The sequence below is a fragment of the Pelecanus crispus genome, chromosome 1 (assembly GCF_030463565.1).
Source record: "Pelecanus crispus isolate bPelCri1 chromosome 1, bPelCri1.pri, whole genome shotgun sequence".
NCBI classification, from domain to species: Eukaryota; Metazoa; Chordata; class Aves; order Pelecaniformes; family Pelecanidae; genus Pelecanus; species Pelecanus crispus.
The window spans coordinates 111,286,134-111,311,740 of record NC_134643.1 but is presented as its reverse complement, the minus strand read 5'-3'; the positions used below and the strand labels follow the sequence as shown (position 1 = coordinate 111,311,740).

General features: G+C 36.3%; 1 protein-coding gene across 1 annotated transcript in view; it reads right to left on the bottom strand.

Moving 5' to 3' along the window:
• Nucleotides 1-1,201: 1,201 nt before the first annotated feature.
• GBE1 (1,4-alpha-glucan branching enzyme 1) overlaps nt 1,202-25,607 on the bottom strand; it is a 178,230-nt gene continuing 153,824 nt past the window's right edge. Inside the window, exons 15-17 of the mRNA XM_075718169.1 lie at nt 12,603-12,730; nt 10,792-10,854; nt 1,202-1,258 (exon numbers count right to left, since the gene is read on the bottom strand). Coding sequence (XP_075574284.1) covers nt 1,202-1,258; nt 10,792-10,854; nt 12,603-12,730 — 248 coding nt within the window. The remainder of the gene's footprint in view (nt 1,259-10,791; nt 10,855-12,602; nt 12,731-25,607) is intronic.

Genomic DNA, 25,607 nt, shown 5'->3' with positions numbered 1-25,607 from the left:
ACTAATTAAAATATGTTTTTAAATAAATGGAACAAAACAAAGCATGTGTCATTAATTTGGTATTAATTTTCCAGAATACTCTGCAATACATTGTCAAATATACAAAATCTTACTCTTTACAAAAAAGTTGTAGCTCATGAAAGAACTCACTTGAATAACCTTAGCAGCACTCCAATAATTAACTACCTTGATTTTATCGAAAAAAACACCTTAATTTGATCACTGTACTTTGAGACTGCTCCTTCATGAGAAGCAATGTTTCAAAAGTTATAAAAGTGCAAGAACATCATCATGTTCCAAGCTGAAAGGCAGCTTCTAGAAATAGTGAAAACAGTATTGCAAGGTCCTGACATTAGTGAAATAAATGCAATGGGAAGAATTACATTTTAAGTACATCTTCCCGTGTGGTATCATTGCAGTAAGAACAAAACACTCTTCTCACTGGACATTTTAGTCATCTAAATAAAATAGTGTGTCTTTTTTTTTCAGCTGTAGCAAGTGAGATGCACAGGCTAAGTGATTTGATAGGGAGCAAATAAGCAACACACACAGGTCAATCATCCTGCTCATTTTGCTGTTCAGCATCTCTGCAATTTTAATTAAATAAAAAATGGCGAAGTACAATACTCTCAGAGGACCTTCTCATCCATTTGGATAAACATTTCTAATTGCATGTTGGACTTCACTGAAGAAGAGGAGCCTCGAATTAGGTCCCACAAACCGTTAAGGCTGCCTTTTAGCCAAAACAACTGTTTTATTTAAGCAAACTACTTACTTTGAGTAAGAAGCATTAATATATAATGAACATCTGAATTCACTATCAAAAAAGAGGATTACACGAAATTACAAACTTTGGAGCAGGATCACTCTTTTTATTCCTGATAAAGTTCTGTAAACAACAATTTAATTGAGAATACCTGCTGCTTTGCAATATCTTAAGTGTAATTCTGTACTACTAGAACTACAAAACCAACGTTTTCCTTTCTGCCTCTTTTGTAAAGTTTCCTCAAAAGAAGTTCTAGCAAGTCAAGAGCTCCGCAATTACATGTGAATATTAATCTTACATTTTAATTAAACACCTAGTATTACTATATTCTGTTTCAGAAAGCTTCCTTAGAGCAAGTTTTGTTATACATATCATTAGTACAGCGTATCAGCACTTCTTCTATGACTTGCTTCTTCACTGATAGTTACAGAGATGTCATTTTGAGATATCCATATTCTGAAGCACAATAGCCACTCTGCTTGGAATGTACACCTAGTAAAAATATGACAAGAACAAGAATAGCTGAAAAAAACATCAACCTCACAGGATACAATTTCTAAGTAACAGTATGCGAAAAAACCACATGTGAAATATTTTAACTGTTAAAAATTGAACATTTGAGCAATATTGTGGGTCATATTAATCACATTTAAAGAGTGATTATCAAGTGCTTAGTCCCCAGCACTTGAATTACACAAGATAATCTAAAAGTTTAAAAGGCAGCTTCATTGCAATCTCTCCTTTTTTTTTTTTTTTTTTTTTTAAATCTTACTTTGATATATTTGAAAGTGGTTACCAGTAGAGGGCCTCATATGACTTAGAATGACCAGTTTCAAAAACCTGAGGACATCTAGGTCAATAGACCATACAATGATAAATGACAAAGTTTCGTAACAGCATTTGAACACTATTCTGCTGTGAATTAAAGTTGCCGCAAGGTCTATGATGTCATTTCATACAGGTAAATACCAGTGATATGACACAGCAGTGTATTATTCTCACTCTTGGCACCTATGGAGTTGCAGTGTCTGAGCAATAAAACTCACTCTCAAAACTAGTCAGATTCAAAATTAACCATTAAATTACTGCATTTTGCTTCAAAATTACTGCATTTTGCTTCACCCTCTTTTCCTGATTACCATGAAAAAACCCAAACATATGTAATCAAACAACTTCTCACAGATCACAAAAGAACTCATGGCAATATATTTTACATGACATTCCTTCCAAGCAGAGTGGAGTCACAATCTGAAAACAAGACCAATATGTACTACCTACCAATTACCTTGATATATGGTACTCCATCAATTGTCAAGTGTATGAATGTGTTTGCTGAACAAGTCAATAAAAATGCAATTATAAAAGGTAACAAAAGATTGAAGATTATTGGCTTCATTCTGACAATATCCTCTTTTGGACTATCCTCCGTCTCTGTGAAATGTCTAATATTCTGCAATTTGAACTACGTTATCTGCAAACTAGAGCCTGATGGCATGAAAGGCTTTCATAGTTTTCAAAATGGAATAAAGCAATAAGGCAAAAAAACTTTAGGAAAAGGAGAAAAAGGAAAAGAACAGCTGATCTTCATTGAACCAGACGGAGCCATGTCCAATGCTTCTTGAAAGGCAGTGAACATAATGATTTCCCCTAAGGTTTTGGTGATAAATAGCTTCTACAAATCAGTGCGGGAGAGGAAATACTTAATGAAGTCAACTAGCTCAGAATGTATAGATAAAGGAGAGATTTTAAAATAGTGCATTGAGAAATTCAGTGCTCTGGGTTTATATGATGACGGGAAAAAGAACAAATAGAAATAATCTTTCAAGAAAGAATGTGTAAAAAGTTACTTCAGTTAAGGGAACAAAAATTAACATTAATACAGGACACAGCAATTCTCAGTTATATTCTGGTCAATAATATGTCAGATCCTAGGAGGAGTAAATTAGCTTAGTTCCTTTAAAGTCAATTTACATCAGCTGAGAGTCCAAGAGCAGTGCGGAAGCATCCCACTCCTACAACTTCATTGCCAATCAGAATTTTAAAACTGGTTTTAAGCACAATTTCAGAACTTGTGCAAATGATTGTGTTTATACTGATGAGAGGTATGTTTTCTGTTTGCCTTGAAGAGATGCAGCTGCCAGCTTATTACTTTAGTCACACATTTTTTTCCTTACCTGGGCAAATTAAACATATGTTTTAATGTTTTTGTCTTGGTGGGCTTCTTGCTAAATCATAGAAGAGCCAATACAGCATTATCTCCTAATCTTACCAACTATTTCATTGGTCAGTGTAACCACCTCTAAGGCTTAAATAAAACTGCAAGAAGCAACAAAACAGGGCATGAACAATGAATAAATATTGATTATGGATTGAATATTTTAAGAATTATTAAATATGAATATTATTCATTCCACTGCTGTACAATTCTTTTAAAAGTAAAGATGCTACAAAAATATCAGATAATTCTTGTTACAAATGTATAAGAATTATTCCTTTCCCCCACCCAATAGTATTTCCAGAAATACTACAGTGTATATGCTCTGGCTTTATTATTTGTTTAAATAGAACACAGAACATTCATGTAAGGGAAAGGGGAGGTCACCTCATGTGACCAACGAGGTTGGAAAGGTTGCATGTCTTTCCTGAGTTAAAGTGAAACCTGGAAGATCATTTGCCCAGGATCCCAGCAGGGTTTTCAGCCTTCTCAGCCCAGATTTCTTACCTCGGGCTCCCTCCACTTCTGACACCCCGAATCCCAGAGCTTCCTCAGCCTTTCCACCCCAGTATTATTCCTTTTCCTTCAGCACCTCTCACCTGAACTACCGCTCTTGTAGTAACATATCCCCATTAATTTAAATTTAGTTTCTTTATCCTTTTCCTGAGTGTACTGTGGTGTACCGAGTAGACTTTGCTTCAACCATATGCTACAATTTGCCACCAAGTGGCATGATGCAAAAAAGTCAGTAATCCATTACTGACAGCATAAGTCAAAATAAGCATCGTATTGTATGTGTTGTGGTTTAGCCCCAGCCAGCAACTAAGCACCACGCAGCTGCTCGCTCACTCCCCCTACCCCGATGGGATGGGGGAGAGAATCGGAGAAGTAAGAGTGAGAAACACTCCTGGGTTGAGATAAGAACAGCTTAATAATTAAAATAAAGTAAAATAGTAATTATAATAATAACACTATAGTAATGATAATAATAATATACAAAGCAAGTGATGCACAATGCAATTGCTCACCACCCACCGACCGATACCCAGACAGTTCCTGAGCAGCGATCGCTGCTCCCCGGCCAACTCCCCCCCCGTCCCCGCCCCCGGTTTCTATACTGAGTATGACGTCACATGGTATGGAATAGCCCTTTGGTCAGTTTGGATCAACTATTCTGGCTGTGCCCCCTCCCAGTTTCTTGTGCACCTGGCAGAGCATGGGAAGCTGAAAAGTCCTTGCCTAGCATAAGCAGTACTCAGCAACAACTAAACCATCAGTGTGTTATCAGCATCCTTCTCCTACTAAATCCAAAACACAGCACTGTGCCTGCTACTAGGAAGAAAATTAACTCTATCCCAGCCGAAACCAGGACAGTAAGTTTGAGTCCAGACATTTTCAAATACATAAAAATATGGACAATCCTTAGCTAAAAGCTAATTAATTAGTAACATTAGGTATATGTTAATTGAAGTCTCTATCTGATTTAGATTAAGAACTCGGCTTGCTTATAATGCTTTAATCTATTGTTCTGATTCATATCAGAATACATACATACAGTACTTAATATTATAGGAATAAATGTGCTATAGCATACATTAAAAGGCTAACATCCTCAGACACTGAAACAACCATGCTCTTCTATTGGATTACTCAGTTCTGTCTTCCTTAAATACTGAAAAAAATGGCAACCACAGTTCTTTTCGCATTTCCTAGGTAAAGCACCATGGATTTTTTTTTTTTTTCCCCTCTCCTTTTCCTGTCTTTAAATTATTTAGGCCCAAATTATAATAACAAATTCTAAAGGTAATTCCAACACACTGAAATGCATTAATGAAGACATCTGTTCCGACATGTTATGATATGTGTCTGTGACAAACTCCTTTCCAATGCGCTTAATATTCAGCATAACCCCAATCCTTTTCAGTCAGGCTGCTACTCAGCAAGTTGGTTTCTAAGCTTTACTGATGCATAGGATTCCTCTGCAGAATTTTTCTTCATTAATTTTTATGAAGTTTCTGTTGGCTAAACCATGAAATTTATCAAGATCCATCTGGATTGGACCTTTAACATTCAATTTATGAACCACTCACCCTAATTCAGTGTCATGCACAAATCTGCTGAGGGTACACTCTGTCTCATCATTCCAGTCACTGTTGAAGACTCCAAACAGTATCAGTCCCAGAAGTAATTCCTACGGTACTCTGCTTGATACCAGTTGACAGCTGGACACTGAGCTTCCGATTACAAAAACTGCAGCAGCCCAGCCAGTTTTTAACCCACCTAAAAATCTTATCTGGCCCGTATTTCCTCAACTCCTAGGTAAGAATGCTGTAGGAGACAAAGCTGAAAGTCTTACTGCATTAATTGCAGTAACCTCATGCACACAGCTAGAGTAATTTCATCACACAAAGCAATCAGATTGATCACGCAGATTGATCATGCACATTTTGCCCTTGCTAAAATCTGGGTTGGCTTTCTGATTGACCCATCTCATATACCTCACCTGTTTGGATATGGATTTCAAGAGGAGGTGGTCCTTGACCTCTCAAGGAACTGAGGGGAGAGGCTGACTGGTCCTACAGATCCCTCAGCCTGTCTTTTCGCTTTTACTACAGCCTTTGTTCAGTTTTCAGAAATCTCCCTGACCACTGTGATTTTTCATAAATCATAGTCAGCAGCCTTGCAATCAATCACTGACATCTTTCCAAACCTCTGGGTGTATCCCATCTTTAAGATGTCCCTAACCTATTGCTCTGCTACTTTCTTTTCAATAGTGTACTGGCACACAAAAGAGTCTGGGAGCAGGCTTCACCCTTGGAACCTGAGGTAAAAAAAGGCATTGAATACTCCCATACTCTTCACAGTGCTCATTACAGGTTTGACTCCTCCCTTTGTCAAGGGACTTACACTCTTTCTGAAGCTACTTTTGCTATTAGACCTGTAGAATCCCCTTCTTGTCTCTCTTCATTATGTCTAGCTAGTTTTTATATATATATTACGTGGTCTGAGATATGTATCTACCTATAGATAGATAAGTATAGTAAAAGTATATACAGGTGTCTTGATTAAAACCATCATAGGAAACCTAGGTATTCATCAGTAAAAGACATAGAATCATAGAATCGTCTAGGTTGGAAAAGACCTTTAAGATCATCCAGTCCAACCATTAACCTACACTACCAAGCCCACCTAAACCAATCAAGGGTAGACTAGACTAAACCATATCCCGAAGTGCCACATCTACCCATTTTTTGAACACTTCCAGGGATGGTGACTCCACCACCTCTCTGGGCAGCCTGTTCCAATGCTTGACCACCCTTTCCGTAAAGAAATTTTTCCTAATTTCCAGTCTAAACCTCCCCTGGTGCAGCTTGAGCCCATTATCAGAGAGATGTCATTTCTGATGTTTTTCTGTACCCTAGGAGGAGGGTCTGAGAATTTTATTCTTGTCATCCACTTTCCTTTCATATACTGTTGCTGAATTATAGTTCCAATTACCAGCTTCAGTTCTATTGATCTCTACTCTTCTAACCTGCTTCTTTCTGATCACAGGTTTTATCCCATTCACATCTCCTTCACCATTTCATGAGACTCACTTGATGAACATGGACAGAAGTGAAAACCAACAGTACAGAATACTAAAGAGAAAACATTCATAGCTAACCAACATCCTGACCATCAGTCAATCAAATCATTCTCTGAATCTGTCTTCTGTTTCAAGCTTTCTGTGTTCACCTTAAAGACCCTTCCCAGCTCTTTCCTCCCCAACAGGCTCATCCATGTTGGAAAGGGTCTCAGAAGGCATAGAATCCCTGCTGAAAGCAGGGTCAGCTATGAGGTCAGACCAAGTTACTCAGGACTTTATATATCTCAATGAATTGGCCCTTTGCTTTCTACACCAACCGCTTACTTATTACCTCATGTCCTGTAAGGCGTCACATGAACTCTGCTATTTTAGGAAACCGTGAAGACATCTAAAACCACACAGAGGAAGACTCATGAGGCCTTTTCTGATGGGGGAGTGGAACTTGGGGAAGGAAGAATATCAGATCTGTTTGGGACAGTTAGGATGACTCAGCTGTTAATAAAAGTTTTTGACAAAATTAACATTCAAATGTTTAGACATCAAACTATCCTTGAAAGTCTTTTGTTCTCAATGGAGTATTCAGGAAGAATAAAGTGGAATAATTGTGGTTGACTTCACAGGCAGATGTGCTAACAGAGAGGATTATAGAGGATAGGAATGTTATTTAATAAGTCAAATACATAGAAAATTGTTTTTTGTTATCACCTCTGAGCTTTCTATACTGCATGTCCATTTAAACTACGAGGCAGTTACACTATCTGAAACTAGGCAAATCCCACATAGATCAAGGCTTCTGGCACTAAAATAGTACAGCCACTCTAATACAGAGACAAAACCCCACTTACTACAATCAACCTATTTTCCACCAACGTACATGGTGTTCTGTCAAGATCATAGTCCATTCATGTAGGCTATCTCACAAACAGGGAAGAACAACGGGTACTACTACTTGCCAGGAACATATATGATGCTTTTCAACCACACAAATGCTTACTCCTTACACTTTGTTTGCTGTGAATATCCAGATAATTTCAAGAAATGAGAGATTAGAAAAGCTAAAAGGAATACAGGAATAGCAAATACATGAAGCACTTGTGAACAACAGCAGTTGTAAGCACAAAGCTCACCCTAGATGTTTTGGGAGAGGACTATAATACACAGCAATCCAGATGTATCTAAAAATCCCACAAGCAAGAAGTTCTGCAAATGACAAGTGTTACTTCCAGATCTGTCAGACTAGATTTAGTACCAGGTGCAAGCACAACTGAAGTTGGCTGGAACTGCAATGAACCGCTCTTCATCCCACTTTCAGGGCTGGAAAACACCAAGCCCTAAAAATCATTTCAAGGTCATTTTGCAACAGATGGGAGAATTACTGGAACTCAGAGCTAGATCAGGCACTGCAGAAAAATATTTGATAGTGCATATTGCAGCTGGTAGATGCAGAAGGCAATGTCACAAGAGTCTGTGCCAACATTTTCCCAAACTTTTAATTAAAACGACGGCTTTAGACAATCTCATGTCAGTGTATCACTACTAATTGTCAGACACTGACACTATTCTGAGAATATAATTAACCATCGATGAATAAGTTACATGATAGCTTTTGCTTTCTGACTATAATTTGTTATACAAAGCCTCAGACGTTTCAAATTTCATTTTGCTAGATATTGCATATGACAAAGAAGGTATGCTTAAAATAATGTGAGTTCTGCCTTCCAATTTGTTTTTCAATTTACAGCTGTACAGCATGAATATGCAGAAAATAATTTCTCAGACTGTCTTGTTTCATTTATGCAAAGGAAGTCCATATACTGTGCAGGCTCTATCTCAGAATTTCTCCTCTATTATCTTCTGCACTCTTTCTTCAGGTTAAGAAAGAGTACTTTAAAAAGACAACAAAATCCCTGGCAAACACAAACAAGTAGACTAAAAAATAAGATAGGATGAAAGAAAATGACTAACAATAACTTTGGAATCATTACATTTGATTGTGGTTTTTGCTTCTTTTAGGAAGTCAAAGAATCAATGAATACGAGCAAATAAATTTATATGTCTTAATCATCAAGATGTAAAAATAACAAAAGACCTTGCTGATAAAGTCTTACTGATTCCCCCAGTTAAAACAGTTAATTTTCTAACTGCTAACATTCTTTCTGTATACCTGTGCATGCTGGGGAGAAAACAGTTAACGACTACATCCGTCCCTTAAACTTCAATACATAAAACCTCATCATGAAAGTTATTCAAATGAGCATTTTCAAAGCTAAAGTCACTAAAAGCTTTTAGATCATTTCAGTCTATGCGAATATTTTAATCTGTCAATAGACTCAAGGAAGCAGGAAGTTGCACTTTAACATTGATTAGTATACATTAAGGTCAAGGTTAAAAACCCAACCCTGCAATAATGATATTCCTAAAATAAAAATACATAATTTCAGTTTCATTTAATGTGAAAACATTATGTCAGTGGAGGCCAAAAATAGAGAATCGGAAAAAAGCAGTATTGGGGACAAGGGGAAAAGAATATTTTGGCATCTATTTATTTTTTAACTAATTGGAAAGAACTACAGAAAGAGTAAATCTATAAAAGCTGAAATATGTTAAACAATTCTATTTCTCAATAAACTGCACACTACTTTGCCAATGACACAACATCCTCTGCAATATTCCATTTAGCCTGCTTATTACTCAGTTCTGTTGGTGCACGAAGTATCAAAGTATAAACCCCACTGTTTTCATATAAATCCCAACTTTTGGTGTGGTACAAAAACATTAAAGTTACTAGGACACACATTGATATCTAGTTACCTTTTACAGTAAAATTCAGTCAAGTCACATGCCTTAGAAAAGACTGACAAAACATTTTGAATGATGTTATTAAAAATGGTTCATTTTCTCTCCCCCACCCCCAGTCTCAGTTTCACATCCAACTACAACAACCAAGGTATCAACAAATGCCTTTGTACACAAAGGGGCACTAGGATCTGACAGGATTTGAAATGTGTGTGAGCAGCACTTAATTTACTTCTTGCAAAGAGATAAGACATAAACAAAACTACAAGTTTACAGAAGCATTGAAAAAGCACATAATTTTTAGAAAACATACCTCAAAAAAGAGTATTAGGAGAATACCACAGCAGAGACGTAAACAGAAATAAAACTGTGGTAAAAAGAGTCTATTTTTACAATGACAAAGTGGTTAACAGCTTGTTATTAGAAAGTTTGATTATGTGGAAAGTTATGTACATTTCATGTATTTGTTAACAATCCAGAACAGAGCAAGCAGTGAAATGGAAAAATTAGATTATAATAATTATTTAAATCAGTCATATTACAAAGGACATTTTTTGTGCATTTTTCTATGGAGTTTTCAAGGTGTGTCTGATGATTTTGAAATCTGGCCCTCTACAGCATTACTAAGCAAACCTGAATCATTGTCTGTTCACCAACAAAATTTTACAGTGAAATGCCTAGCAGTGCTTACAAAATTTCCTCTTCATCCAGCGTTCTTTGCTCCAGGAATTTCATATCTCCCTTCTCCTCATTTTGCAATGTCACTTTGAATATTTCTTTTATTAGGTGATGTTTCTAGAATGAATCATGTCACATCTAATCTTCTATTTTTGTAACACAGTTGTGCACTACTTAAGCTTAACTTGAGCATCATAATTATTGCATGTGATTTCATTTTGTCATAGCCCTCGGGATTTCATTTTGTCATAGCTCTCGGGGCATGTTTTGCTGACAATGTTTACTTACACACCTTAAGGGAGGTGCATCTGTCATTAACAAAAATATTTCTTTGAAGTTTGTGGTGGACGAGGAACTAAAATTTTTGAAACAAGAAACTTAAGTCTCATTCATTATTTAAAGAGAATAAGATAATTGTTAAACAGCAGGAAAAGAACTTTTATGAGTTTATTGGGGTGGCAGCATATGTTTTTTGAAAAGAAATTTGAGGACAGGACTTCTACTTGGATTTTAGAAACTTCAACTAAGACTGAAGCAACTCCCAAGGATAACTGGTTACCCAAGAACTGGGATGTAAATTGCTATTTAAAATAAAACATTGCTGTTTTATTGTAAAATAGCAGCTGGAGGTATTTACTGTAACTTTTGTTCTTTCTTACTTGGAGGCCTATCTTGCTGAATTTAGTCAGGTTTTCCAGATTTTTTTTTCCTTAATTACTTTTACTGGGTGTCCTTTTACTAGTGTTTTACCTCTATGTGGTGCTTGTGGCATCTTCTGGGGTGTTGGCTGAAGGTGGTCTGTGAATTGGATTGCTGAAGGACATAAAAGAAAGTTAACATGACCCATGCTGCTGGGTTTCTTTCTGACCCAGAAGTGCCATTGCCATGCCACAGTTTATGCCACAAAAGTGCGTTTGCTGCTTTGCTCATCACATGCCTTATCTTCCACATGCTCTTAGCAAATTGCATCTTCACATGTTGTCGCATTTGTTTCTGTCTTGAATGACTTACATTCACCATCTAAGAGTCTAAATGTGAAATCTACATTCCAAATTATAGTTAATTGGCTAGCAAGAGTTAAGTTAGTGGCAGATAATTAAGATGCTCTCCAACCACCAAAGCAAGATATTTGAATTGGATACACGAAGCAAGAATTCTGGAAGCATTAATTTTCTACATAACCTTCAGGAATGAGATCTGAGAGCCTCAGTTTCTTTGTGCGCAAATGAGCATAGATACTTACCCACACTACGAGAACACTGTCACATACGGTTACTTTAAAAAAAAAAGTTCCCAAGATCCTTTACATCAAGCACAATGGAAGCGCAAGAATTCTTTCATGTAATGAAACTATTTCAAAACAAGCAAATGAGAGAAATGCCAACAGCCTGAATACAATGACGTAGGGTGAGTGCAAGAGAGAGAGAGAGATTAAAAGTGACAATAATTCTCAGGAGTTTAGATCTCATGAGAGATGTTAAGATGTGACACTAGAAATTGATGTCTCCATTCTGTCATGGAAGAGGAGTGGCCCACACAAATCAGTGCAGATACTCCATTTTTGTAGCCTGTTAAGATTACAAGTGTAACTTATTTACAGGTGTTTATGTGTATAGATATACCCATACATAGTGATACACACCCCTTCACCCATGTATGTGTTTTAGATCTGAAAATCTAGTCAGCAGTATAAGCGTTCTCAGAATTTTTTCAGTGCTCTCTGCCTTAATTCATGGTCTTTTTGAATCTTATTCTGCTGCGTTTGTGAACATATACACACATACACATATGTGAATCCATATGTATAGAATGGGAAATAAGTGTGTATATATATACATATACGAAGAATGGGAAAAATGACATTTTAAATTGTTAACTGTGGTAAGTGATTATGATTTCAGATGAAGAAAGGTAGAGCTTTTATTAGTCACCATCTCAGCTAACAGAAATTGTATGCAAGGATATGCCTCCCATTTCATCTGAAGTGATTTGTGGGAAAGTCTTTATTCATTATTCATATCACTTTAGGACTGGAAATGCTTGAAATTCTTGATGTGAACAGAGAAGGTCTGTTCCGTTTCGCAAAGTTTTTCTGTAAACTGAGGAGGAGAAAGCCAGTTGCAAACGCATCCACTGCTCTAATTCGTGTTTGTGGAGTTAAGTAAATGATGTTAAGAAAGCAACGCAAGATTCAGTTTCTACAGAGCTTTAAATCACAAGGCAAGCATGAAGATGGAGATTTTCAGACATGATAATAAAGCAAATGACATTAAAAATGGCAATTCAAAAGCACATGAGAAGGTTTTCATGCATGTTGGCAAGGAATGGTGCATGCCGGACACTGCAAAAGTGCACAAAAATCTAAATGTAATGTCAAAAGAAAAAATACCAGTTAACGTTATAGGTCATAACCAAGACATAACGTTGTCATCTCTACTGTATTCATGCTACAAATTTAAGCCTCCCCCCACCCCCCAATACTCCTAGAATAGACTCCATATTTGTCCAAAGAATTTTAAAAGTTATTCAGATGAAAGCAGAATGAAAAAAATCTTACTTACCATAAGTGAATTAGGTCGATAATTGTGAGGATATTCTTCAGAGAAGTACTCTGTACTGTGGTCCAGCCTTTGATGCCCTCCATATTCTGCAGCATCGGAATCCAGAAGGATTTTGTACTTAAAAACAACTATTAAGGAACTATGCCAAATTACTGTTAAATGGGAAATAAATCAAAGCAAGAAAACTAGAAGAACTGCTGCAACATAATTCATGCTAATATACTCAATATAAAGCAATAATAATAATAAAAAAAAAATCTAAGAAAACTTAAGAGTGGAAAAATATACAGAACAAATAGAAGCCGTATGACATTTTGTCTTGAAAATTTTATCTTACGATAGTGATTCCTAGTAAAGAAAGTACCTTCCAGTTTCTTCTGGAATCTTCCATGAATGGTTAAGTTTATAGTATTACAGTAGATTTGCATAGTACTTTATGTGATGAATGAGACTAAAAACGTACCACTAAATAAAATGAGTGGATTTGAATTGCATTTTAAAGAAGTTACATAATTGCGACCGTCAAAATCAATTGGTGTTTAGCAGTATTTTACAGTCCGCCAGAATCTGTTCAAGTGTTAATGAGAAAAGCATATAATTTTACAGCAGAAAACCCCACAACTCCTTTGAGAGTTTTTCAGAAAAGACCTTGAATTATTATAGCACAGAGGAACAAAAGAAAGTTTATATTTAACAGAAGACCTTTTAAGAGACAAACATTCTTACTGCAGTTGTTAAAATGGGGTGAGTTATTGAAAAAAGTTAGAATACCTGTACAGATACTTAAAAGGATTCAAACAGATTTAGCAAAAAATGAAAAATAAAATAATGTTGAAAGAAGAAAATCAGAAAATGTAAGGAAATAAATGGGAAAATAAAGAGCTAACACATATTTGAAAATTAATTTCTTCTTATTTGGGACAACAAATAGAATGTTTTAATTTTATGATTATTTAAGTATCTTTGAATTTCTTGTTTGGACATAATTAAAACATCCTTTTCCCTCCTGAAGTTACAACAGAAGGCCTCAATCTCCACTCCCCACCACCCAAAACATACAGAGAGGGAGATAACAGTGCTCTGTAATACACAATCTGCTGCCTTAATTTTAAGCCACAGAAGAATCTTATTTTGCTAGAGCTTGTATTTAATAGAGTTAGGGAAAAGTGAAGTAACACTCTTTCATTCAGTGGTTCTTAAACTTCTCTTGGGCTTCTGTGTTTGCTGAACCTTTTGATAACAGGCCTGCTCAAAAATCTAAGGATTTTGATGTTAACAGAATTGTTTTTATTTAAGTCTTTTTACATGACTCTGTATCAGATGAGTTTAGGAAATTTCTCAAGTGCCAGTCTTACTGATTTAAATCTTTAGCAACAAGACGGAAGCATGACTTAACACAAATAGCAGCCTAAACTAAAAGTAACCACAAATTTACTCTGAGATATTTCAGTTTAGAAGATTGCCTTCTGTCAGCAAAACCTGTGTAAAGAAGAAGAAAACAGATGCACATGAGGAAAAAAGCAAAGCTGCCAACTAGCTACCAAATCACTAATGTTAAGTAATCCCTTCCCCACAAGTATTTGCAGCAAAATGAGAGAAAGGTCCAGAACTGTGAAGTTAGTTGTTGATTTCTAGAGGTCAGGTGGCCAAAAGGGAGAAACAGCAGATTACCACATTCTCTGGAAAAATCTTCATGTTTATTACCTTTTTTTTTTAAAAAAAAAAAAGTTAGGAAAATTATACTTTGCCAGCTTTAGTCCTCAATGCCTTATATGTGCACTGCAGACACACCTCCCACCTCCTTTATTTTATAAACACATTCAAATTACCATTTGTTGTCATGTACAACATACAAAAATACAAACTAAAACTTCTAGTCACTCTCTCCAGTGCACTTTCAAATGCAGTATCAGCAATGGCTGCTACTATTCCACTGTATATTTTATTAACGTGGCAGGGGAATGTCTCCCTCAAGCATTTCACTTTTTGCTTCTGTGATCTACACTATACATTAAATTTAATAATTTATCAATGTTGCTGAAAGCCCTGACATCTCTAATGATTCCTTTAAAACTATTTACAGCAAACGCAATTGTAATGGCTATGCTAATTTTAAAACAATTTATCCAGTTTCCTTAATCCAGGCTATAAAAGTATGTCTAGCAGTGCTCTCTAGCAAAAGTTAGTATCGCTGCCTCTCCACACCCTGCAACATCACATATTTGGCATAAATACTGTTAACCAGATCCTGAATAATGGGGTCAAAAAGAATTTTAAGATCTTCACAAATTAGATATTTCTCAGGGATAAATAACTAATTTGGTAAACATGCCCATTTGCCTTCCAACTTAAACCTCACAGAAAAGCTGCTTTTCACATTTCAGAATTTTATAAGCATCTAGGTTTTTGAAGACTACTTTTACGAAAACATTAACTAACAGTTGTGCATTTTAATTAAGCATATAAAAGAAGTATTTTCTTTTGCAGTGGGGTCTCTCTTGTTTCAGCAGCAGAGTACTGGAAATACTAACTTGTACTCTGACTGAAAAAAAGCCCAATTTCTGTTCAGTTTGATGGTCTGACTAAATTTCCGAACCACCACAGTGAAGCAGAGTAGCAAAAGCAATGAACTCTTGTATAGATAGAGCTGGAAATGGAAAGGCTGTCATTATCTACCACATTAATTACTGAATTACTATGCTTTTATGATGTTTTGAAATACATATTTTAACACATTTTTTATTTAATCTTATGCATGTTTAATGACACATAAAACACCACTAAGTAAATGCAAATCGTAAAATAGGATAATTTGTATTTTGTTGATAAAAGAATCCAAATGCTATTTGTGGGAGTGATGGTCCAGCATAATTAAAAGCTTTGCAGAAGAGCAGATAAAAATTTCTACTGACCAGTTGTAAAACTGTCTGGACACAACTGAGCAAGACTGGACATATAAGAAGGGTAACCAAACATATACAAAAAGTCTGTAGGTGATCCTGATGGTTTCATTTTCATCCTTTCATAATCTGTTTTAAAATCAGGATTAGGAACTGTTATAGTTTTGATTTTATTGTACAATGAAATGTTTAAGCATCCATACTTCTGGTTCTCTGGTGCTTTCCAGTCGTGCAACTAGAGCATGGGTGTGTATGTAAATATTTATTTTCTTTTTAACTCGTATGTAAATCAGCTCTCATGTTCTCACTGCACTTCTCAATATACAAAAGAATACTTAATAAAGATTTTATTTTTAACCCTTGCTACCATTTCTTGCCTAAAAGCAAAAGGATATGGTTCTGACAATGCAGACGGGACAAAGATAAAAGTACAGACCAAAAAGGATCAAAAATTGTGCTGAAACACTTAATTTCTGTCTGCATACAGAAACTTTCAGAAAGGGAATTTAAACTAGAAAGAAGCGTATGGAGTATGGACAACAGAAGAAGTGTTTTAAGCACTCTTGAGATCAGCAGGGTGTCCTGAACCAGTTACAGTGCCAATGACAGTAACACTGGCCTAATCCAGCAGGGAATTATAATTATAACCATATGACAAGATTAAATTTACTCATTTACTACATCTACATGAATTAAAAGATTTATTCACAAAAGTAATGGCTAAAGCTAACCCTGGATGCTTTGTTCAGGGTGTGCAGAGAAAGCTTTGGGTGCTTTTTGTTTGTTTGTATAATCCAAACAACTTTCCCATAAAGCCTTTTTCAGTATTTCCTAAGGGAAATCCTTTACAGAAGTAGCTACAGAATACGTGCTGTCATAGTTACACACAGCATACAAAAGACTATCTCTTCTTAAGAAGCCTACACCTCGTTAGACAGTTTTATATATTTACTTATTGTTCAAAATATATTAGTGAAAGCTGTACAAAAAGTTAAGAGATATTTAACTAGGGCACTTGACACACCATGTAAGAATGCAGAAAAAAAAAAAAATCCCACTCCACTCCAGCCCGAAATTCATTGTCATGGATTTTTGAAGAAAAAGAGGCTCCAGAATTCCTGTAACAACAGCAGCCAGTTTGCACCCTTCACATGAGATGTTATACTATGCGTTACAGAAAAAGAGAGCTTTTTAAACATGAAGAAATGAAATAAAATTTTAGGGGAAAAGTTAAAAAGTCCCTGTATCAATTTTGACCCAGCACTCCAATCCAGAAACAGATATTATAGGAAGGCTTTCTTCTTTCAAATACAAGTCATGAAATAGTAGACTAAAAGAAATTTTTTTTTCCTCAATCATTAACAGTGCTGTGTAATACCAAAGTGCTGAAAATTTCTATCATTATTGAAACAAGACACTGAATTAAAACAGTTCAAGCACTGTTCAAGGGAGACCCCCCCCCCCCCCGAAACGCAGAAAAAAGTTCCAAATTTAAAACAGTCACTGTAATTTTAAAGTACTGGCCACGGTAGCGGCCAAACCAAGGCTGACTCCATCTGATACTGAGTGTTAAACGGCTTCTTAGTGTGGTTAGTTTATTAGCTACATGTACAGTGATGGCATAAGATAAAAACTTCTAAATAAAGTCTTTAATGTGTTGGATCTATTTTGACAAATCCAGCACTCAAACTCTTAGAAAATATTTTTGCGCATCTAGATGAAAATCAAAGGCCAGCTTTCAAGTATTGTACCAGCATTTCTCCTTAGTCTTGTTTCAGCAACTAGCATACAAACAGCCTAAATCTGAATGATCTTCAATATTGTAATAAACGGATTCTCAGGTGTCAGTTTGAATAAACTGGCAAAGCAATGTAGAATAACTCACACCAACATTTAACAGCTGAATATACAAGTCTTTTCAATTTTGCTCATTAAAAAAAGTCAGAGTCAACAATGTAGAAGACCACAAATTACTAAGGAGCAACCCTTATGAAGTGTGGATTAGAAACCTATCATTAACGCACCAAGATTTCCTCGTACTACTTTGATTTAGAAAATTAAACACAAAAATAGCTTCTCCTGTTTTTTTCAGTACTTCAGCAATTCAAAATTGGAAACTACACAAGGCAAAACACGAAGTTCACAGATATAGGTTTTGTATTTTAATTGCAACTTTCATACTTACCAATCACTAGCAGAAGTGCAAGTGCCCTTAAATGCACCAGTAAAATACATATCTAAAATTATATTTTTTGGGCACATTTTTCTCTTTTTTTAAGTACAACCAGAGATTCAGATATATAAGGTATTATGTTAATTTTCTCTAGGTGAATCTGTCTCAAGAGACAGAAGAGAAATCCCCCCTAGTTTCACTTTGAGAACTATATTTCCTAGGTAGGGCTCTGTGAGTATCTGTTCACGTTGGAGATGCAGTTCAGGGTAGTTCAATGTGTTAATTCACCATCTCTTTCTTCAAAACTGCAACTGCACACAGAATTAGAGATATAATGTATGAAAAAGCCAAGTGCAATGCTTTAAAAGTGCCATTTTGTTGACCGTGACTTACCTCTTGTATACTTAGACAAACATATTGTACTGGGAGTGGAGAGTCAGTCATAGAACTGATGCTTACTTTCAGTGCTACAGCTGCCAGACAGAAAGCACACACTGAACTTTCCACTACTGCCTGCATTCACTGGATCCTCATGTTCAATGTGAGAGAGCAGAGGAGTCAGAAGGTGCCTCTACCTTAACATCTAAGATGGGCTTGAGAGCACACTTTTGGAGCAATTCTCCTCCACATCAACTCTTATCTTGCTTTGGTTCATGATTCAAAGCCATTTTTTTTGTGGCTGTGGGTTTTATTGGGGGGTGGAGGGTGTTGTGGTTGGGTTTTTTTTTTTTTTTAAATCTTTACTTATCTTTAAAAACTTTTCTGATAGATGTAACATGAAAAGCTGTGAAAAGCTGCTATTTAGGAAAGCCACTGCTAGAAAGCTGCAAGTTAATGAGAGAAAAGAGCTCATCTAGGCAAGAAAGGTGACCTCCACTTACCATAGGAAGTCTACCCACAGAAGGTTAGGGCACAGTATCATAAGCAAGTCTGAGGGAGAAAAGACAAGGATCACAAGTCATAGGATGGGATCATAGCGATAGGAACGACGACTCAAGATGGAACGGACCTCTGGAAGTCAGTGACAGGGTCAGACCAGATTGCTCAGGGCTTTATCCAGTAAGCTCTTGAAAACATCTGAAGACGGAGCCTGCAAAACCTCTCTGGGAAACCTGTTTCAACATTTGCTTGCCTGTCAGGACTGTGGACAAGTTTCTCTTAGAAAAGGCAAGCTCTCTGCTATCAGACCTGTAGCTAGGAAAGTAGTACCAAGATCACAATAATTCCCATCCCCATTGGATACTCCGACTGGGTTTCAGATTGAATTTACTGGCACCATGATCTACATTTTTCCAGCAGCAAAAGATACCTGGTAGAGAATGCTATTCATTGCCTGTTTTTCAAAAGTACACAGAAAAGGTGTTGGAAAAAGTGCCTAGATGGAAAAACAATGAGGATGACAAGGAAAACGATATATAACTTTCATGCACTGCTGTCCTGGCAGCAATTTTCATTGCCAAAATGCTACCTGTTAAAATAAAAGAAGATATCCTGTCAACAAGTGAAGACAAGAAACAAAACAAGAAAAAAGAAAGCCAGGCAAACCAACAGCTGTAGAACTGACAACTGTTATTCTCAAGATGGATTGAAATAAAGGGAAAGGATACCAAAGACCAGCAATTTCTGGAAGAAACTGATTTTGTAAAAAGCAAGCTATGGGCACAAGCATAATTTATGAATTATTAACATGCATGCAGAACAAGAAATATAGCTACAGATCAATATGGCTAATTAATGAACTTTTCATTCACCTCATATCCTAGAAAAAAGCAACTAGATTTTCAAGATAGGCATAAAAGAATACGAAGGTATTAATAAAGAGGTTAAAGGGACAAAGTGATATGCTATCAAGAATGCATTAAGGAAAACAAGAACTCAGTCATTAAATGCACCATAAACACAGGGAAGATGAAGGAAAGTACAGCTGCAAGGAAGACTGTAAAGAACCCAAAGTGGTTAGGCCATTCTGTTTTTAGTAATTCTTGAATTTCACTGAAAGAACAGGTAACTAGCATAATTAACTTCAAGAGGAAGGGTACCTCTGTTCCTCCTCTCTACACACTCCTAATTTTGGAGAAGACTAAGGGGTCAACCTACAACTGAGAAAAAACACATTAGAGAGTATTTGAATGAATTTTCTAATTAAACTAAACACCTCGGACTGACAAACTTCAGCTCAGGATACGTAGATAGTTGAAGCCGTTTAGCACTCATGGCACAGCACTGAGGAGGAGTGGGGGTACTATACCTTTTTGCTTCAACTACATGTAAATCTGGAGGTACGTAAACCCATATTGGTTGGTAATCATGAACATAAAATGCTGATTTACTTTGTGCCAAGATAACAAGCCTTGTAAAAAAGAAAAGGGGGGAAATATATATATAGGGAGAGAGAGGGAGAGAGCACACGCACTTAATTTTAATGAGACTTCCAACACCGCAGAAAAATTGTTTAACAAAAATCAGCATGGGATCTTATGGAAGGGAAAGGAGTTATTTCTGAAATCTTCAAGAAATTTGCTTTTGCCCACTCACATCTGTTCTGTCATAGATTTCATTCACCCTCATACCAAGGCACATGTGCCCAAGTGGTCTGGCACATGCATACAATGGTGATGACAAGGGATATCAGTTACAGTCTTCATCAAGTCTCTTCGGTTCTTCTTGATTCATGATGAAGACCCAGCTTTTGGATGAATCTTTTACACCCTCTGAAAGATGATAGTTGTTATTATCTGTTCTTTGCTCCAGAATCTTGCTTACTACAGTCTCCATAAGCATTAGGAAAGGTTGCTGTTCACTGTATGCTTATACTTGTTTACTTGAAACATGTCTGTTTTCCTACTGAACTAATGGGAAAAGGAATAGCATATATTAAACCTTGTGGCCGTCCCACTGTTGTTAGGCTGTAGGGTCCTCTGACAAGTCATTTGGGCCACAGCAGAGATGGTGACACATATCAGAGTACCTATCTTCTTGTCTTGACATGAAAAAAACCCACCTCCTTTGTTTTACTGCTAGAAACAATATTCTCCATTATCGATACAGGCCATTCTTTTAATCTTCATTTTGTTGCTACTTCTAGTGCTTTCACAAACACATTTCCATTCACATAGTTTGTCCACACTAGTAATATTATTACTAGTATTATTATTATTTTGCAGATGGCAAAGCTTATAGTGGCTTCAGGTAGGCCATAGGACCAGAGTAAATTCAAGAAATGGCCCAGGGTGAAAGAGGGGATGCTCAGTTGGGATAAATGCCAAACACTACACTGATAGGAATAAGAATTATTAACTGTGGGGTAACAAATACAAGACAAGAAGGAGGAAACAGGAATTCCTGAAAAATAACATATAACAAACGGAACATGTCTTGGCACAAACATCATGTAGAATTTGAATTTTCAACACCATGAATCTGCCTACTTCTCCAGCTTTGGTAAACTGTCAGAACTGTGACTTGCTTTTGGCACTGAACTTCAAGAAAAACTAATTCAAGGAGAACAGCTGAAAAACTTTAACAAGAGAAGATCAAAAAAGTGACTGCAGTGCCATCAAAACAGAAAGGAAATCTCTCCTCCTTTAAAAATAGGACTGATAACAAACAGTACCTAAATTGTAGTAAGACAGATTTCAATTAAACATTATGAAAAACATTTTGATAGCAGAAATAGTGACATATGGGAATAGATCTGACTACAAAAGTGGGGCAAGTTATTTTGAAATTACTGTGGTTGATGTAATAACTTAAACGGAAAATAAATCAAAGCCTCCTTCCTATTCTTTCCCCTTCCTTTTAGCCACGTTCCTTTTGAACAGAGGAAACAAGGTTACTGTATTGGATTTTTACTGCAGACAGACCTTGGAATCAACCTCTAACCCACAGAAAGGTCTAGGCAGCATTTAAAAAAAAAAATTAAAAAAAAAGGAAACTTATGAATGGTTTCCCTGTTAACACTCAAAATTTTATCTACAATCACAGAACTAGAGACAGCTGACCTAGATGCTGATTATTATCTATTTCCAAACTGAAGCAAATTAGGCAGAAATAATTTGTTAGCTCAAGCTGCCTGTTTCTCACAAAAAGGCTTTTGAAAGAGCGTAATTTATAAAGTAAAAATCCAGCATAGAAATGTTTTCCTATTCCCTTCACATAATGAAACAGAAATTGGGCAATAGCACATGCTGCTCTAATGGTTACACAGACTCACGGTGCTGGAAACCTGCTTCTTTTCCTACGCAGATCAAAGATGCATTCCTACATTAGTATGCTGTTATTTCTTTATTCACACCTATTAACATTAACTTATGAACTACCTTGATAGAAAATGGCATTTAGCTGATCCTAAATTAAGACCTTTGTCTCCACGTGCCAGATACCCCTGAATTCTATCAGGCAGGGACAGTTACATAACCGCACTTCAAAGCAGCCTGCAAAGCAGCATCTTTGCCTTCAGCGATCGCACGCCAGTGACTCATTCAAGCGATCTTATTTGCTCATTAGAAGCTCTAGGTGCAGGCTGCAAATGTCAGAGAGCCTAAATTAATGTCTGTTTTTTTTTAAAAAAAAAAGTGTATTTTTGCAGCATTTTGATGACAATATTTGTGACACCTCAGGTCTCATCTAGCTATTTGCTTATGGACAACTCTGACTTCAAATGTCTTTATGCACCCTAAATTCATGACAACAATAAGCATATGACTGGTATTCATCCACTCAAGCATTGCAATGCTTTGATACGTTACGCCATGTAAAAATGGCAATATTTGTAACGAAGTAACCATTTCTTTGCACAACTGTTTTTTTTTCCTTCTTGCACTTTAGAAGTATATGACAACATGAAATGTCAAGATACAGACAGAGATAAGCTAGCAGCAATTCATATTGCTCAACAACATTTATGGACTTCCATGCTTACGTATAAAATTAAGGTCTCAGTCCTTGAATGAACCTACCACACCAGGGTACATCACGTTAGGAGAACAAGACGTAGAATGGAGCAACCCAGTGTCAAGAGAGAAGACTGCAGTATAAAAGGGAAGGGAAAACTGCCCCCAAGCTGGTTGTGACTCTTCAATATAGCTTTTGACTGGCTGACTGTTCAGAAAAAGATTTCCAAACCAAGTGGGACCAGAAGGACTGTAATGTCTACTGACTTACCACTTCTCTTATAAAAGTACAGTAAGGTTTGCTATGCCAACAGCCTATAAATAAAGAACAGCTGAAAGAAGAATGATATTTTCAATGAGATCAGAACACAGCAATGCCTACAAAAATGTAGGCCAGAGAGGGAGGAAGCTTTGTATCTTTTAACATATCTCGTAATGTATCTGAGCAGCTACATATGACAACAGGTTAGTGATATATATTACTACAATATACTGCTATGCCAAAGCCATCCACTTAATAAAGGCAAATTTAACAAGTGTTACATGCACTAATTTGTCTAATTCAATCCACTAAAACTTAAACCTAAGTAGTGAAAGGATTATCATATTTCCCACAATTCCCAATATCATTCAGATAAAATTTTTATTAAAAAGAATTTAGTATATTGTATGGATTTGCTCTTCAGGCTTATTCAGTAACTGCTTCAGAGTATCAAATTAAAAATCCACCAATTTCTTAAAGAAACCAAACAGAACAACAACAAACTCATTTTTAAGTACTTCTGCTTCATGTTTAAGTTCCAAAGGGATTGTAAAGAATTCCTTTTAAAGTGGAGAAGTTGTTCTGAAGATTTAATGTCACATGTTACCACATCTCCTAATTATAGGACAGTTTGGGTTTTTTTTAAAAATCTCAGGTTAAAAGCTTCCATTACAAAACTATACATAAAATTCATGGCTCTAATTGCAGGACAAGAGTTAGAAAGCAAGACAGTCAACATTAAAACACCCCAATGTATTTAAAGACAACAGATACTAAAACTCAGCCTGCTGGATGTTGGCAGGGAAGAAGAATGCTGAAAGCAAGTAGAATAGGATGGTAAAAGTGGTTGTTAACTCTGGGATACGTTTCATTCAAAAAATGATACCATAAACAGTTCTGCATTGTTTCTATACTATAAATGTTTGACTACTCTAAGAGACAGAGCTGCAATAAGAAAGTGATTTTTTTTTTTTTGTTTGGTTGGTTTTGTTGCTTATAAGCTGATGCAAAGTATTGTTCAGGTCAGCTATTCTTGATTAATAGTTTAGAAATCTCAGCCAAGAAAGACTTAGCATGTCTAAAAGAAATGAATGCACATAATTTGCATCTCTCCTGGTTAGGCGGAGTATAATGTGGACTTCCTATGGACTTGTGTGGTTGATAAAATACTTGATACCCTTAACTTTTAGTTCTAAAAATGAAGCCAAATCCTCCTTGAAGTACCAAAAGTCTCTGTCTCATTCATGCTCTGGAAATCATGCCATCCTTTTCTTTTGCACTGGCTCACTTTTACCAGTCTTAGTAAGATACCAGAAATAGTGTAAGTTCGTCCCTGTTTATTGCTAACAGCTACGTAGTTACCAACACTAAAGAAAATAAGTAGGTACAAATCTGAACAGCACTGTCACCCACATGCCAGCTTTCGCCGTTTGATCTTGCAACCAGAGGAGGTTATGAATAGAATACAGAATCTTTAGGGTGTGCTGCTACAAACAGAATCACAAATATTATACATGGCAAGTGAGGCAATTTTAGTTACTCTCACCACATGCTGCAATGCCTCAGGTTTGTTGTCACTTAAGACCACACATACAGTTTGTTACCACTACTCAGCTAAGTAGAGGATGCTTAAGGAACTGCTACAACATGATTCTACTTTTAGCTCAGTTTCAGGAAAGCGTTTCAGCGACTATCTGCATCTTCTCAGTACTAACGCTGAAGTATTAGGTATGTCTAGTTTAATTAAGATGAAGGTTCCTGAAAATAGTGATTATGATGATGAGCCTGTAAGCACATTGCACACCAGCTATTACTAAGATGTCAGCCGTTCTCTAATACACTTGGATGGTAGCTCCACAACTCCAGGGCTTTCCTTGGGTTAGAAGCAAACATTTACACAGAGGATTGGCATAATGGAGAGCTTCTGTCTTCATTATCAATGAAAAGATACTGAGAACGCAACTGGTAGATACAGTACTGCTTAGCTTTCTCCTAGACAGAACAAAAATGAGAATTTTAGCTATGTTCAAGCTGTTTACAGACATCGTATTGTCCAAGGACTTTGCTAGCAACAGGCACTAAAAAGAAATGAGATTTTTTTTTTTAATGGTGTAGGCATCAGAGCACATTGTCTTATTTGATGCATACAGTTGAAAGCACTTCCTCTAGAAAAGAAGTCCCAATAGTTTATACCATGTGATGGCCTTGGATAAGAACACAGTGACCTTTTTAATACGGATAAAAATAAGCTTCCCAGATAAAAAGAGATCTTAATTAACATAAATGAGACTTTTATTTCAAAGGCCAAGGAGAAAAGCAAAAAAATAAAGATTCTTATGAGCCAAATCAAAAGATTTTGATCTAAGTTAAACCTTCCTTTTCATTCCTTTGTTTTTTTCTCCTCTTTATGCACGACATTCTAAGCAGAAACATTATGATTTTTATTTCAACAATCAACAGAAGCCACTGCAACTTCCTAAATTTTGTTTCATGGAAGTGTAAGGAAGATACAGTCAATCTACTTTTAAGCTAAAACTACAAATCTGTGGGAGCTAAATTATTTGTTCAAACAAACAAGCCCAATTCTAGCAAAGTGTCTTTATGAGATACTGTTTTCAACTGAGAGGAGGTTTTTTATTCTCCTGACATGAGAAACACCGCTGTGTTCACCTTGAGGGACAATCATGCAAAACACTGCAGCTTTTGAAACCTGCAGATCATTTTCAGGCCAGCTTTGTGAACCAGAACTTGCACAAACTCTTGCGGTATATCTGCCTA